This window comes from Stegodyphus dumicola, chromosome 1 (genome assembly GCF_044657685.1).
Source record: "Stegodyphus dumicola isolate Sdum_Otavi_A_Nest chromosome 1, ASM4465768v1".
Classification (NCBI taxonomy): Eukaryota; Metazoa; Arthropoda; class Arachnida; order Araneae; family Eresidae; genus Stegodyphus; species Stegodyphus dumicola.
The window spans coordinates 134,341,513-134,358,823 of record NC_140768.1 but is presented as its reverse complement, the minus strand read 5'-3'; the positions used below and the strand labels follow the sequence as shown (position 1 = coordinate 134,358,823).

Here is a 17,311-nt window from a genome sequence, read left to right as displayed (position 1 = left end):
TTGAACTGCGGACCTCTGGAATATGCGCTCAGCTTGCAGACCACCACACCAAGAAGGCGGGACAAATACCATATATACTCCCCCTTTTAAAGGGAGACTGGGGTTTTTAAGGAAACCAATCACCAAATCCTGTGTGAGAAGAATCATCATCCAACACCCTTTTAGGTCGGGCACCACTGTAGAGACATTCGGTTATTTCGGAAGCAAGAAAGATGAAAAATTTGCAACGCCTTTGCCGGGAATCAAACCACAGACCTCTGGAATATGCGAATAGCGTACAGACCACCACACCATGAAGGCATGCCAAGAAGGCGGGAGAAATACCTTATATACACCCCCTTTTAAAAGGCAACTGGGGTTTTTAGGGGCCCAATCGCCAAATCCTAGGTGTGGAGAATCATCATCCACTACCGTTTTAGTTTGGGCTCCAAGGTTGACACATTAGGTATTTTTGAAGCAAGAGCAATGAAAAATATGCAGCGTCTTTGCCGGGAATCGAACCGCTGACCTCTGGAATATGCACCCAGCATGCAGACCACCACACCACAAAGGCATCCCAAGAAAGCAGAAGAAATACTTTATAAATAAAGTGCCAAATTTTAACAGGGATAAGAATAACAACCATAATAAAACATACAGTTTCATGAAAAAAAATGGTTAATTTGTTAAATCTAAAATAAATAAATTTAAAAAAGCATGTGGAAGTTCAAAAATTCCCAAGGCATGCTGTCATTCCATTCAATAATTTTTAACAGTGATTCTTTTCTGTTAAGTTCTGCAGTTAACTTGCTTTGTAATCATGGGAAGAACAGTTAAAATGGATGGTTTAAGTCACCTAGCTTTTTCTCGCACTCCATTCCTGTTTGCATGTTCATTTTATGAAAAGCATGCAGCTGATGGCTGGCTTGAGGTAACTTCATCTGAAATTACAGGTGAAGAAAATCAGTACAATACATTTATGGTGACATGCATTGTAATCACAACTGGGGGAGGGTTGCAATGGCCTTGAAGTGCCTATTTTAAAGAAACAGACTATAGTTGTAGATCTTAAAATTCTACCAATGTGAACTCTTGACCAAACAGAATATACCAAATAGCTTTCAGCATAGGAATGTGCAAACTTCCAAAGCAGCATTTTCTCTATAAACCTTTCATTTTGTGATATGATATTTGGTTATAGTGCCATTTTGGTATTTCTGTAGTTATACAAGATAATACCATACGTAAAATGGAGCTTGACTGCAAATTTCTGAACAGTTTTAGTGTGGATGATATCTTTGACTACAGAAGAATGATTATTTTTCTTTCAAGAAAATGAGTATTTCAACAAAAAAATAAATAAAAATCTTGGTGAGAAAATTCCTAGATTGGTGTTTTTGTCGCATAACCAATGACAGTTTTCATAGCCTGAAAAATGAAATAAACAAGTTGACAAGAACTGACAAGATGAAATAAACTATTACCATATATTTGATGTTTTCATGCACGATTATGACTGTTCCCCTATTAACCAAAAAGTACCTATTTTCTATGTACTTGATATTTATCTTCCCCCCTCCCCACATACACACACAATTTTTTTCCATATCTGCATGAAAACATGGAATTTGTTGGGAGTGATCTTGAGCCATACAAAACAGATGGTTGTAAAATTTATGGTAAGGGAATAATTCATTGAGATGTCTTCCTGACAAAGAGATACTTCTGAAAAGTCTCCATGTATTTTTACTGTATCATTGAATGCCATCCAATCAGACCATGCATACTTTTCTAGAAAATGCTGAATAACGAAGTGAAGGAAATCTACAAAATAAACATTATGCCAACAAATTCATGAGAAAAATTTGAGAACATTTGCCTTGGCTTGTTCTTCTTCTTATTATTAGTAGTAGTATCAAACATTTTGGTGATTTGTTTCTACAGTACTATTTGTTTCTACAGTACTGTTTGTTCTACAGTACTTATCATTTTCTTCACATATATAACCCTTTCAAGGTTTTTCATGTGGAGATGCCAGAAATATTGTTTTGCTAGTGAAACACTATATATTATAATATAGTGCTGGTCATACATCATGTTTCTGTGTAAAGTGTGCTGCAGGTTATACGTGATACTTCAGAAGGAATACATAGCAAAACACATGTATAAAACAGTTAGGACTATTTTAGTCCAATGCACATAATGCATAATTTTTTTTTCTTTTGTCAGTCTTCCAAAAGAAAAGTAAACAAAATTAAGTACATCTTGTAAAATAAATCAATTACCTGTAACTCATGTATATTTTCAATCATAATTCAAAATAATTTTTGAAAACAGTACTAAGGTATTAATAATTTCATATTGCATTACATTTATCATGTAAATTGTATTTTAATAGACTTGGATTGAAGAAAAGAAAAAACTTCTAGAAGCCACTGAAGATCTTGGAGATGATCTGGTAGGAATAATGACTCTTCAGAGAAGGCTCAGTGGAATGGAAAGAGATTTAGCTGCTATACATGCTAAAGTAAGATATTACTGCCAATCGAATTTTAGCTGGAATTTAAATGATTTTGATACTTGAAATGTGATTAAAATAGGTAAATGCATCATGATAGATTTGGCGTTTATTGTGTACTTTTAGCTTGAAAATCTTGAAAAAGAAGCAGAAAGGAATAAATATGAGCATCCTGAAGTAAGTAACATAAATTGTGCATGTTCACTAAATTTCTCTGTTTAAAGATTATTTGAAATTAAAGTGTGTGTTTCAAATAGGAATCAGAGATGATAGATAGAAATCTTGAACAAATTAAGATGTCCTGGGAAAGATTAACTCAGCTGGTGAGTTACAGTTACTTATTGTGGTTATTATATTTTTATTCTATACTGCCCTTGTTCTGTAACACTTCAAATAAAATTCCAGTGTTAGTAAAAATTCCAATATTAGTATGTTATGCTAGTTAGTATAACAGTGTTAATATATAATATCTAATTTATTTCCTAAACAATATTGATTAATTGATTATATTATCTCCTAAGTTTAATTAAAGTAGAATTATTTTAAAAGAGTGAATCCATACTAGTAAGTTATATTTTGAAGTAACTTGAAAGTAAAAAGTTAATAATGTTTTAACGGGGATTGGAATTCAATCATGAAGAACAAAATTTCAATTGTAAAAGGAAAAACGAAATTAAAAGCATGTAATCATTGTCATTGATCGGAAATTAGTTGACTTTTCAAGGGGAACAAACCAACTCCCGTTCAATGAATAATAATTAATAAATAAATGCATAAATACAAAGGTGTTTCGTCTTTACTCGAGTAATAAGGTAAAGCCAAACTGGCAATTCTAGTCAAGCCAAATATTTCCGCAAATAGAAGGGATTATGAACCAATGCTGAAACTCAAAGAACTTATTCCTGTGAAGCATTTAAGCCAATTCAATTTTGAGTGAAAAGCAATTTCTGTAGAGAAATCCAAAAAAACTCGAGTAACCGTCTCTGACACCCCTGTGTTTATGCATTTGAGTTCTATATTATTTGTAAAAATTAAACATTGGAAATTGTCATTATGAAATATATATGGTATCGACATTTAATGTTTATCATATTATTATTATAATACCATCTGTTTTCATTTTGAATTTTTGTATCTTTATATTCTTATTGCAGACTTTAATACAATTTAAAACAGACTTTAATGATTAAAAAGAAATTTTACTGCATTTATATATTATTTACATAATTTTTGTATTAAATTTATTGTAAATTCACAGCAGCATACTTTTATATATATTAAATTCAAGTAAAATGATAATTAACAACTAATTCAATAATTAATTCTAAAATAATAATTATAAATGAATCATAAAATTAAGCAGTTTATGAAATTTTGAAATAGATTTTAAAATTTTTTATGAATAATAAAAATATTTTTATAATTACCTTCTTGATGAAATTTTATCTCTTACAAAAAATATTACATCTCTGTTTGTTTCATTCTACAATAACAGTTTTTAAATTTTGTTCTCAACTTTGTAAAACTGCTGGTCGATTTCCCTTGACCAGTACCTCTCAGTTTGAGTTTTTCTTAGAATTCCCAGTGTAACTTCTTGTTTAGTTTGTTAAACTTAAGAACTTCTATGCTTTAAAAGTAGACTCAACTAATGAGTATATCTCAAGAATTCAAAATTTTTATTATTACATTTTTAAACAGTTCACATGACATTCAGCTAGCACAGTAACATGTGCATCACAACATATAGTCATTTACAGTTACAGTTATAGTTGTAGTTATTTTAAATATACATCACATCCCTTCCTCCAGTTTCTAAACAATAATAAAAATAGCAAATAATATCAATACAAGTATATTCACAATATGACATAAATAAAAAAAAGTTTTGTTATTGTATTATTGGATTGATTATTCTGTTGATTTCCTATATTAACAAGCACAGAAACATTTTCAGGGCTTCCATTTGAATTTTCCTCTTTATCTAATACTATATCATCATAATCATTATTAACTTTGTAAGGTGATTTTGAAAATTTTATATGGCATCTGTTTCTTCGTAATATTTCCCCATTTGAATTTCTTACAATATAAGGATCTAAGAACTTTATGTTTTGAAATTATTTCACCTTTATCCCATGGCCCAGTTCTAAAGTTGAACAAAGTTATACTATCTCCAGGTTTTAACTCAGGCAGTTTCTGTGCGGTTCTATCATAATAATATTTTTGCCTAGCTTGTAGTACACAAATTGTTTATCTTAGTATTGAACAATTTATTACTGATAGGTAATTTTGTCCTTAATCTTCTATTAAGTAACAGTTGTGCAGGAGACAAATTTATTCCACTAATTGGGGTATTTCGATATTCCATTAAGCCTACACTTATATCTTGCATTTTCCTCATGATATTTTTCACTATTCCTACAGCTTTTTCAGTTAACCCATTACTTTGAGGATATATGGGGTTACTAAATTTAAGTTCGAAATCCCAGTCTTCTGCAAATTTCTTAAATAAGTAGCTATTACAAGGATTATTGTCGCAAACGACTTTATTTGCAATACCATACCTGGGAAAGATGCATTTTAAATTTATCATAATTTCATTTGCTGTCTTATCTTTTATGTTAGAAACCTCAATCCATTTAGAGTAATAATCGATAACTACTAAGTAATTTTGATTACCAAATTGCAAGATATCAAGGGCAATTTTTTCGAATGGTTTAGTTGGAATTTCATTTTGCATTAGAGGTTCCTTTTGATTTCTATTTCTGAACTTTTCACATTTAAAAACAAGCTGCTCAATGTCATTTGTCATACCTGGCCAGTAAAAAATTTCACAGGCTCTACTTTTACATTTCTCAATTCCAAAATGTGCTTCATGAATTAATTGCAACATATCTTTTCTCAAACCATAAGGTACAATTAATGTTTCATTAATAAATAACAAGTCATCATTAATATAAAGATCATTTTTAACTTTAAAGTATGTTTTTAAATTTTAAATAAGTTTAATGTTTAAAGTATTTACTTTTTTGTAACATTTAGGCCAACCCTCTTTAATATATTTCATAACTATTTGCAAATCTGGATCTGATTCAATTTATTTCCTAAATTGCACCACTCTTCTTTCACTCATAGGCAAATATTTTGAAATAATGTGAACAACATTTAGCATTTCAGGATCATCACTAATAGTTTCATTCACAGGATATGCTTGTAACAAAGTGTCAGCAAAAAGCATTTGATTACCTGGAACATAATTTATCTCAAAATCATATTTTAGTAGTTTTAAGATCATCCTTTGCATTCTAGCTGAGATTTTATGCAATGATTTCTTAACAATTGCCTTTAACGGTTTATGATCACTTTGTACTGTGACTTTCCGTCCATAAACAAAATTATGGTACTTTTCAAAAGAAAATACTATGGCCAATAGCTCTTTTTCGATCTGTGCATAGTTTTTTTCACTGTTAGTCAGGCTGCGAGACACAAATGATACAGGCTTACCCTTCTGAATTAGACACGATCCTAGGCCATCCTTCGAACTATCACACTGTATAATTATATCCTCATTACCACTGAAAACTTAAAATTGGAGCTTTGGTTAGCAGTTGTTTGATGTTGTTAAATGACTCTCCCCAATTAAAGTCCGAGTTTCTCAACAATTAAATTCTACCTTTTCTTGAATGATTTCTCTTAAAGGAGCAGTAACTTTAGATACATTAGGTATGAATTTTGACAGAAAATTTAACATTCCTAACACCCTCCTTACTTCAGTTTTTGATTTTGGCGTTGGCATATCAATAATTGCTTTAATATGACTAGGATCGGCTTTTACACCTGACTCAGAAATAATTTTGCCTACATATTTGACTTCCGGTACCTTATATTGTAATTTATCAGGATTAAATTTTATATTTAGAGACCTAGCTCTTTCAAGAACCTTAGAGATAATTATATCATGAGTAACCTCATCAGATCCTGCAATTATGATATCATCAAAATAAACTTCCACACCCTCAATATCACCAAATAATTTTTGGTTTCTTTTCTGAAATATTTCTGGAGCGGAGGATATTCCAAATGACATTTTATTAAATTTATATCTTCCATAAGGAGTATTAAATGTACATAGTTCAGAACTAGCTTCATCTAGTGGTACATGCCAAAATCCATCTTTTAAATCTACAACTGAAAATACTTTTTTACCTTCTAACCTACTAATTATATCATCTGGAGAAGGAATTTGATAGTGTTCCCTTTTAATTACTTTATTTAGATCTCTAGGATCCAAACATAATCTCAGACTCCCATTAGGTTTTTCAACTATAACCAACCTTTGAACCCAATCAGTTGGTTTATTTACTTTCAATACTATCCCTTTTCTTTCAAGTTTATCTAAAGTATCTTTTAATTTAGGCTGTAAAGCCCGAGGAACACGTCTTGGGGGTTGTATTACTGGTATTGCATCATCTTTAAGGGTTATATGATATGGTTCGTCAGGAAATTGCCCTGTACCTGTAAATACATCTTTATACTGAGCAGTTAAATCATTTTTATTAATGATATTGCACTTTAAGGAATCAGTCCTTTCAATTAGCTTTAATGCAGAACAAGCTGTTAACTCTAATATAGGCTTAGATCTTACATCAAGAACATAAAACTGTAAAGGTACATTCTTAAGCCTTTCACTTGAACAATTAATTATAAGAGTACCTTCTGGTTTTAACTTAAAATTACCATATGCAGTTAAGAACAAACCAGTTTTATTAAGTTTAGGCTTAGGTTTAACATTATTTAAAACATACAAAGGCAAAATATTTACTTCTGCTATTTACTTACATTATAATACTTTTCACCCATGTTTCACTTACCTTGTGAATATCCTTATTTACTTCATCAATAGAATTTGTTAGATCTTTGATTGATTTTGCACTTATTTTAAATTCACTATGCCCGTTTACAGGTGGATTTATCATTACAAAGTCAACAAATACACTATGTTCATTATATATACTAAGTTCATTATTTGGTATTCCAACTTCACAAATGTTCTTGGGACACCTCGCGGCAAAATGGTTCTTTACTTTGCATTTCGCACACGTCTCTGAAAGCTGGACAGTCCCGATATTTGTGCCTTCTTCTGCACTTCTTGCAGTCATATTCTAGTGCTGATTGCTTCTGCTGCGATGACAATTTCGGTGGCACTGACTGTTTTGATTGATGCTGCTGTTTTCTATATTTCTTCATGCTGTTCACAGTCACTGGATCATCTTTCATGTTCCAGAGTTGGACTATTTCTATAGCTTTTTCTAATCCTAGGTTAGATTCTCGAAGCAAACGTTCGGTCAGACTCCTATCCCGAATGCCTAATACAATACGGTTGCGAATCAATCCATTTTCTTGTTCAGCAAACTCACAAGTTGACGCTAAAGTCTTTAACTGAGTGACATAACATTCAATTGTTTGTCCTTCTTGCTGGCTACACTAAAAGAATTTGTAACGTTCATATACGATATTCTGCCGTGGTGAACAATAATCTTCAAAAGACTTCAAGACCTCTTCGTATTTCTCTTTATTCTCAGGTGGTTCAAATTGAAACGTGTTATAAATTTCGAGTCCTTCAGTATCGAGTAAATTCAAAAGGATTGCAATTTTAGTCTTATCTGGCTTGGCATCTTTTTCCATTGCAAGTAAATAGTTTTCTAGCTCTTGCTTCCATTTTTTCCATTTTTCTTTAACATTTCCGACGGAGAATGTTAGCAGAGCAGGTGGTCTGAAATCCATTTTGCTCCTGACACCATGTAACTTCTTGTTTAGTTTGTTAAACTTAATAACTTCTATACTTTAAAAGTAGACTCAACTAATGAGTATATCTCAAGAATTCAAAATTTTTATTATTACATTTTTAAACAGTTCACATGACTGCATCACGACAACGGAATCGACAGTTACAGTTATAGTTGTAGTTATTTTAAATATACATCACACCCAGTGCTTTTACAGATTCAATTTATATTGGCATATTCTCTCTTTTTTAAACCACTTTTGTTTTTAGTTTCAGAAGTTCTTTTAATACTTTCATAAACAGTTTTTATATGCATAGCTTCAATATTTTCTCGAATTGACACTTATTAAAAAGAATCTTCATAGTTTCCTTCACTGATGTCTCAAACATTAGCTATAGCTTACAATTCCTCTAAGGTTTCTTTTGCCAGTTGCATTTTCAAAAACAGTTTTTAACTGATTTTAAGATATTAACCTTTTGCACTGTCTGTAATATACATGGGTTGTAAAAATAATAATAATAATAATAATAATAATGACTTACTCCTTTGAAAGGCATTTTCACAAAAATCAGTTCTATTTATCATTTTGTGAACATCTCTTTGGTATTAACATTTGAAAACTTTTATTATACTCTGGTCTAGAGGGGAAATGTTAGAAGTTATATTTGCAGGAAACAGCACTGATATTTTTCAGAGAAAGATCAGAAGTATGTATGCTTCACAGTTATCTAATAAGTAAAATTATTTTTTCATTTTTTAGTTCACTGTTCCATTGAAAAAAAAAAAATCAATAAAAATACAGATCTATGAGTTCTTGTTCATATGATAAGTTAGAGGTAAACCTTGATTCTTTTAAATATGGGGGATTTCTGCTTTTGTCAATAACCAGTACTGCCTTCTTAATTGTTCTGTCTGTATTGCATGTTAATAACTCAGTATCTGATTCTTTGACACAGTATCTCTTAAAAACCAGCTGCTGTTTCCCATTCATCTATTAATGTATATTTTGATAATGTTCTTAAATGCAATCAATTTTTTTTCTGTACTATACATTTCTTGTAGCTTGTATTCATTTATACAGTTCAAGTAAAACTTCTTTTATTCAATTATCACCAGCATAATGATCTGTCTTTTCCTTCTCACCATGCAGTTTTTAATGAAAAAGGTTATATTTCTCCTTCTCTGACTTGCGAGCCATTTGTGAGTTAATAAAAAATTCTCCCGGACGTCCAATATCCAGAATGATCTAAAATTCGAATCTCAGAGCCACCTAACAACCGCCTTTTTTTTTTGTTTGTATGCTTTATGCATGTGCATTTAATTTTTTTCTCCCATAATAAAAGATGTGGAGAGTCCCGTTAGACACAAAATAAAATGCTAGTTAGTGAAGAAACAATCATTTTAGCATAAATTTGTGAGATCAATAATTTGGCTCTGTAGCTCGTAGCTGCTTAGTGTACATCTCAAACCGAAAAATTTTACAGATACATAATTAATTTTATGTCTACTAGTATTTTGTATCCCTGATGCCAACCTGGCAAATCATTATTTATTATATTTTGCTTTCATCACCACATGTTTATCAACACATAGACTCATGCAGCGATGCCTAAACATTTATTTTATACTAATAATTGAATAGCAAAGAGTATAATAACATTTTATGCTGATATTGCATTTGGCAATGATTACAAATTTAAGTTAAATGCGCTAAGAAATATAGATGAAGAAAAATGTAACAAAAATTTCTTTCCATAAGCTAAATAAATTCTCTCCATATACTAAAATATATTTTGTTAATGAAATTCATAGGCCAAAAGATTACATTTAGTGCTTTTTGAATTAAGAATAAAAGATTTGTTATTCACACAAACCCAGAACCGACACCAGAGCTTGTGTGACTACACCAGACACCAGAATTAAGGAAGACAAAATTTTTGGAATGTAGAGAAGTACTGTAAGTAAAATTAAGGGGTGACAAAGTTTTTAGAATTTAGGGAAAAAGCACTTAGTTTAGAGGTGGCAAAAATTTAGAAAAGTCTCCCTAAGCAGAGGCGCTTTTTAGCCCACACAGAGACTGCATCAGGCGGTAAGATATCTAGCGTCGGCTCTTGATAAGCCTAAAGGCCCGTTCCCACTGGGATTTATCTGAACTAATGGGGACAACTAATGTAGCCGACCCATCTCCCAAACCAGTTTTGTTCCCATAGGGCAGCAAGTTGAAAAATGTGAACTGCAGGCTTAGCGGAGCTAGTCGACACAGGAAACTGGCTCCATTAGCTCAGATAAGCCCCAGTGGGAACGGCCCTTTAAGTATATGGGGGAATTTATTTATTCAGGACTCAGATTAGTCTAAAGCATGTACAAGAAATAGACGTGGGTATAAAAAATAACTAAACTAATAACAATTCAGGCTTAATTGTCTCAGTACACGATAGGAGCAAGACAAAATTTAGCGAAACAACTTGTCTTTCGTCGCCAATCTCATGATACATCATGATAGCCAATAATGCATAGTGTATGCTCATGATAGCCAATAATGCATAGTGTATGCTATTAAGCTAGGTTAAAATTATACTTTACTGATTCCAAGGAATTTCAGTTATATAGCATATTGCATTGTTCCTTAATCTTCTAATTTGATCCAGCTTATTTTTTGCAGACTGTTATTATTATAGCAATTTTATAAAAATTAAACCTTGAACTTTCAATTATGTTTAAAAGAGTTTTTAATTCTCGAGCTGCAACAGGATCTGCAAAGCAAAAGCATGTTTCTATGTCCATTAAACAAAAAGTGGAATTGCTGCAAAAAATGGATAAAGTCATATCCATCTCAAAGATATGCGAGGAGTATGGTACTGGAAAGTCAAATGTATGTGCTATAAGAAAAATGAAAAATTATAACTTTTTGAATTTTTTGTGGGTTCTGACATGGCACTTGCAATGAATAACAGAAAAATTGTTTGTTATGCTAAAAATGACAATCGTGACAAAGTGATGAGCGAATGGGTCAGACAGTGTCTGCAGCGAGGGCGTGCCATTGACAGGTCCAATGCTAATGGCTCAAGTCAAAATGTTTAATGAAGAAATGAACTTAAAAACTAAGTGCACATATTTGACAGGTTGGTTTATCAAATTTAAAAATCCCCATGGTATAAGACAATTAAAAATTTTAGATGAAAAAGCTTCAGCTCACACTGAAGCTGCTGAACTATTTGCAGATGAATTCATTACTAGTGCAAAGTTATCTCCAGATCAAATTTACAATGCTGATGAAACTGGTCTTTTCTGGCAATATGTACCATGAAATACCTTGACAACCTCTACAGAAAAGGCTCCAACTGATGTCAAAGATTCCAAATCGAGCCTAACAATTTTAGCAGTGCAAATGCTGCAGGAACGCACAAGTGTAAACTTTTCGTAATCGGAAAAAATACACGACATTGAGGATTTAAAGGAGTAATGATTTTCCCTGTTACATATAAACCAAATAAAAGAGCATGGATGACACAAGCCTTAATGAATGATCTGGTCTGCACGGTTATTGCCCGATTTGCCCAGCTCAAGAAAATAAAGCCCAGAGGGAACATGACATTAATCTTCATGACAATTAGATAAGGTGAGAGGTGGTAACAGGGGGCGACCGTGAGTCGCAAAGCCTTTGAGAGGCAAGAGCAATGAGAAGCGCACGATTCAGGAGCTGTGAGGATACTGTGCTGTAAGTTTGTGTTGCATAAATTAAATTACAGAAACACATCAGACAAATAATTCAAAACATATTAAATGTAATACAATGGTGAAAATAAGAGCATAAATGATTCAGCTATATACAATAATGATACATAAGATACTGAAATTATGAAATTAATCAAATACAAAATTACGGTAAGAATACAATAGAAAATACAAAATATAATTACATATGTATAATCAGCGAGGCAGCTTATGTTGGAAAATTCAAGTCCCGAGTGAGGTGGGCCGTAAGGCTGCGTTCAGACGTCGGCGTAAAGTGCATAGAGGCATAGTCATAAGGGCATAAAATACGGGAGACCTGTTCACACCTGCGAGAACGACGTGTAAGACATGGCCAATGAGAGAAGCTAAATTTGCGCATGCGTGGTATGTCTACAACTTTCCCGCGCTGCGTCTACAACTTTCTCGCTCTATTGATTTCCCGCGTTCGCTCTGCTTGTTTTTTTCATTGTGTCATGGCTTTTTCAGCTCGCCACAAAGTTTTACTGGCTCAACAGAATGATCTTTTATCTGCCCTTCTCATTAGCCAAGAGGCAACGGAAGAAGGTAAAAAACGAAAAAGAACGAAATGGTCGAGATATATTTTTTTGAAAGACCGATACTTGGTTGGCACATATATTTCTGCGCAAAGCAGTATTGAATATTTCTGCATTGTACTGTAGTACTCTCTATACTATAAACATGCACATGCATATTTATATATATATAAAACCTTCTTCAATTTTTATATATAATTTCTCTTAGGAAAAATATGATATTCTAAATATGCCTAATTAAAAGAAAGATCTTGAGGATAACTTACAAATAGCCTGTATATAATATTTTTCCATTTTGCAGGTGTGAAAGCAGTTAAGCTAAAAAAAAGTACTTACCATACATTATTATTATTATTTTTTTAAATTTTCAATCAAAAGGAACATGTTTCTATGACAGTGAAACATGTGTGCTTAGCACTCCTTATTCACTGTCCCTGTCGATCACTATAGTAGTTTGCTGCACTACCAGTATCAATTATCACTAGTACTAGTATCCCACAACTGGTCACAATGACCAGCAACCACAACTAGTATAATACTAGGAAACATTCACCCAACAATGTATTTTATGCTCAATCATTAAATACATTTTGCTGTGTTGCCAGCTGTTTGTATACACCTATTTCTAATAATTTGCATGTATAAGCCGCACCCCTGAATTTAATTTCAACATATGCTGTCATTTCTATTTACGACCAAATCTCAAAAGTAATTTCACATTGACAAATTTTAGGTACCCAAGTCTTCAAATACATCAAAATTATAAACATTCATACCTTATCCAGAAATTTCTACCAGAGAAATAGCATGAATTTAATGATCAAAATTCCATTCAAATGATAATAATAAAGAGTGGATAATAATAATAAATACTATTCATTAAATTATAGTCCATGTTACGAATTATGCATGCTATTCAGTTTCATTAAAAGTAAATTCCTTTCATGGAGAACGTAATTAAAAAACAGAACAGAACTTCAACAGGAGACAAAACTATCTAGACTCTTGACTGTTTTAAGGATATTTCACCACATTTTTTTTCCTTCTTGGAATTCATAAGAGCATTTTCTCAAAAGATTAATCTTTTATTAATTATACAAAGCTTACGCCGTTGAATTGACTATTGCGACTATTCTTAAATAAGCGAAAATAATTTTTTCTTTGAAATAATATTTTTACTGTTTAAAAAAACAGCAGATTCTTGATATTGATTTGATGTTTTAGTAAAATTAATTCATGAAGTTTGTTTGGAAAGAAAATCAGCATTTGAAGCAAATAGCAATACAATATTTCCAGCTTTTTCAATAAATTTATTCTTAAATACAAAAATAATTAAACAGGAAAAAATTATAGTATTAATTTTGTTTAAAAATTATAGACAGAAAGAAAGTAATAATAATAATTTACAAAGAAAAAATAAATTTTTGCAATCATGCATTTTTTAAAGAATTTTCTCAATAAAATGAAAATATTGGATGGGATCAATCATCTACAGCAAGGATGTCAAACTCGCGGCCCACAACAAATATTTTTGTGGCCCGGCCAATATATCGGCAAATGATAATATATAATAATAAAATAACATATCGACGAAGAAAAAAATGAAATGTTTACTGCTAAGTAATTAACGATAATTTATTCAGTGTTGTTAGATTACTCACAGCGAGCTGACACACACACAACTTAAATTACAAATGCGTGTGAGTAGCTTGCGTTCAGCTACCTTCGGCTTTTGGGGGACACGTGCACTCAGAACTTGTACGCATCCCCCGATAGCCGAATGTGGCCGAACTCATGGTCTCAGTTTTCCAATCATAGTTTTGTACGATATATTGGTGCATGCATGTGCATGCACTTCGCTTTATTATTAATTATTACTTAATTCATATTGTTACGGATTTCATAGTTATTTATTTATTTAGTTTTTTTTATTTAGAATTGTAATTAGATTTGCTTCATGTTGCCTTAGCAACGCAGACGATTTTTGAAAAGACAGCTGCGTTGGAAGGTTAAAAATAGAACAGCGCATGCATTTAATACCTAATAAATAAATATCTTGTAATTGCTGTTGCCATCCACAAAAATCCAGATATTTATAGATGTTTTCAGTATATTCGAGAAATTAATTATAAAGCTTATAAAAGCCGAGAACAAACAACTCATCTCAGTAGTAGCTGTAGTTCTAGCGAACTGTTTGTTTACTTAATGCTGTGATTGATTTGTAGCGATTTTGCTGTGAGATAGAATTAGTTTCTCTGTTTTGAATTGATTTTTGCTAAACGTTTGACATTTTGTGATATTGTTAGAATATATTTGAAGAAATATTTCAGAATTTTGATTTATCTCTTGTGGAAAGAATAAAATTTTGTTAACTTTTTTACGTTAACCGTGTTTATTCCAGCCCTTTGTATTCAGTATGTCTATATCAAAACCAAGTGGTAGTAAAATTAAACGAAGAATCGCTGACGAACATAGAATATTCCAAGTAAAATGAGAATTAGAATATTTTTGCTGTGAAATAAAAGATAAAATAATCTGCTTGATATGTAATAATACTGTTAATGTACCAAAGTGATATAATATTAAACGTCATTACGAACAACACAAATCGAAATATAACAATTACGAAGGATTAATGAGAGAAGAAAAGTTGAAAGAGCTCAAGTTAGGAGTGAAAAAGCAACAGTCCATGTTTAGTAAAGTATTGCAAGAAAGAGAAGCGGCGGTACATGCAAGCTACGTCTTGTCCGAGTTGATAGCTAAACATTCGAAGCCTTTTACTGACGATGATTTCTTCAAGGTTGCCTAATGAAAGCTGGAGAAATTGTTTGTCCTGGAAATGTGAAGGCTTTTCAATCAATTTCATTGTCTCGAAATACAGTTGCGGAAAGAGTTACTGACTTAGCTGCGAATTTAAGTGATCAGATCAAAGCAAAATCATCTACGTAGTTTCGAAAGTTTCTCCATTGCCTGTGACGGACATTAGTGGCAAAGCTCAATTAGCAGTGTTTCTTCGTTCTTGTGACAAGAATTTTAACATTTTTGAGGAATTACTGGAACTAATACCGATGCCTGGTACTACCACAGGAGAAGATATATTTACTTGTGTTTTTGGACTTCTGCAGAAATGCAATCTACCTTTGGCAAAATTAAATTCTGTAGCTACAGATGGCGCTCCATCAATGATCGGGAAAAACAAGGGCTTCGTAGCATTACTAAGAAAAAAACTTAGTGAAATTCACTGTTCAAACATTCATCATATGCATTGTGTTATACATCAAGAAGTTCTATGCACGAAAGTAATAAATATGGAGAATGTTTTGTCATATATAAAAAAAGTTATAAATTTTATAAGATCTCGAGGTTTAAATCAGTGTCAATTCACTGCTTTCTTAAGTGAGTTAGATAGTGAATATTCGGGTTTGTCCTACTATACCAAGGTACGTTGGTTATCTTGCTCCAAGATTCTCAAACAATTCTGGGATTTGAAAGAAGAAATATGTCAGTTTTTAAAAACGAAAAATCAAGACGTAAGTTTGTTTTACGATCCAATATGGATACAAGATTTATCTTTCTTGGTTGATATAATCAAACACTTAACTGATTTAAATTTATCGTTACAAGGAAAAGATAATATCATTACAAACATGTTTGACATAATTAAAGCATTCAAATGTCAACTAGTTCTTTGGGAAAAACAACTTAATTGCAAATTTAACAACTGAATTTGAAACGAGGTTTAACGATTTTAGTTTCCTCGAAGACAAATTTTATTTATTTATTTATTTTTTTTTTTTGTTTTCTTCGATTTTCCCAATAAGTATTGACTCAGTACCCAGCAAATGGAGGTGATCGAGATTCAATGCAACTCAAATTTGAAAGCAAAATTCATTGAAGTGGGCATGCCTGAATTTTACAAATATTTACGAGCCAGGTTTGAAAATACTCGAAAATTCGCATATAAAATTATTTCCATGTTTGGTAGCACTTATCGGTGCGAGCAGTTATTTTCAGTCATGAAAGGTAATAAGTCTCCTATTAGAAACCGTATTAATGATGCTCACCTTGGGTCAGCGTTGAAAGTTATCACTGCAAACAAAATTTCTCCCGAAATAGGAAAGATAATAGCAGAGAAGAGATGTCAAGTATCAGGATGTAAACATTAATTTTTTCTTGTTCTTTTCGATATAAATATATATATATGTTTATTGTATTATTCGAAATAAATCTACGTTTCTATGAATATTGATTTTTTTTGCGGCCCGCCTAAAGTGAAACCTTCTTTGTTTGGCCCAAGTGTACCTATGAGTTTGACATCCCTGATCTACAGCATCATACACAGCGTGCATAATCCTGAGCTTAACTTTCGCTTTACGAGTTTCATCCGTATTTTCAATATAAATTGAAAAACTCATTAAAAATGCATTAAAAACTGATTAAAAAATGCATGTCATCATCGTAGATTTCTTGCGAGATCAACTCTTTATTTCGTTCGGATACTATTACAAATCATTCGGATACGATGTGTTCCATATTTAAGAAAATGTCGCCTTCGATGTGACAGCGAAATCATCTATTCGGATACGATGTGTTCCATATTGAAAAAAATGTCGCCTTCGGTGTGACAGCGAAATCGTCTAAAAAAAGCCGCTTCGTTTTAGCTTCGCTCTGATTGGTCAACGCTTATCCCAAACTCGGCGTAAAGTTAAAAACTTTGAACCCTATGCCACGAGCCCTAA

At 32.0% G+C, this 17,311-nt stretch overlaps 1 protein-coding gene across 7 annotated transcripts in view; it reads left to right on the top strand.

Moving 5' to 3' along the window:
* The window catches only part of LOC118202130 (spectrin beta chain-like), a 291,298-nt gene that overhangs the window by 165,742 nt on the left and 108,245 nt on the right, over positions 1 to 17,311 (top strand). For all 7 annotated transcript variants that reach the window (XR_015042215.1, XM_085820903.1, XM_085820914.1 and 4 more), the window contains 3 exons: positions 2,378 to 2,506; positions 2,624 to 2,674; positions 2,755 to 2,820. Coding sequence is in view for 6 of the 7 variants with exons in the window: in XM_085820903.1 (XP_085677029.1) it covers positions 2,378 to 2,506; positions 2,624 to 2,674; positions 2,755 to 2,820 (246 nt within the window). In the remaining variant the exon portion in view is untranslated. The remainder of the gene's footprint in view (positions 1 to 2,377; positions 2,507 to 2,623; positions 2,675 to 2,754; positions 2,821 to 17,311) is intronic.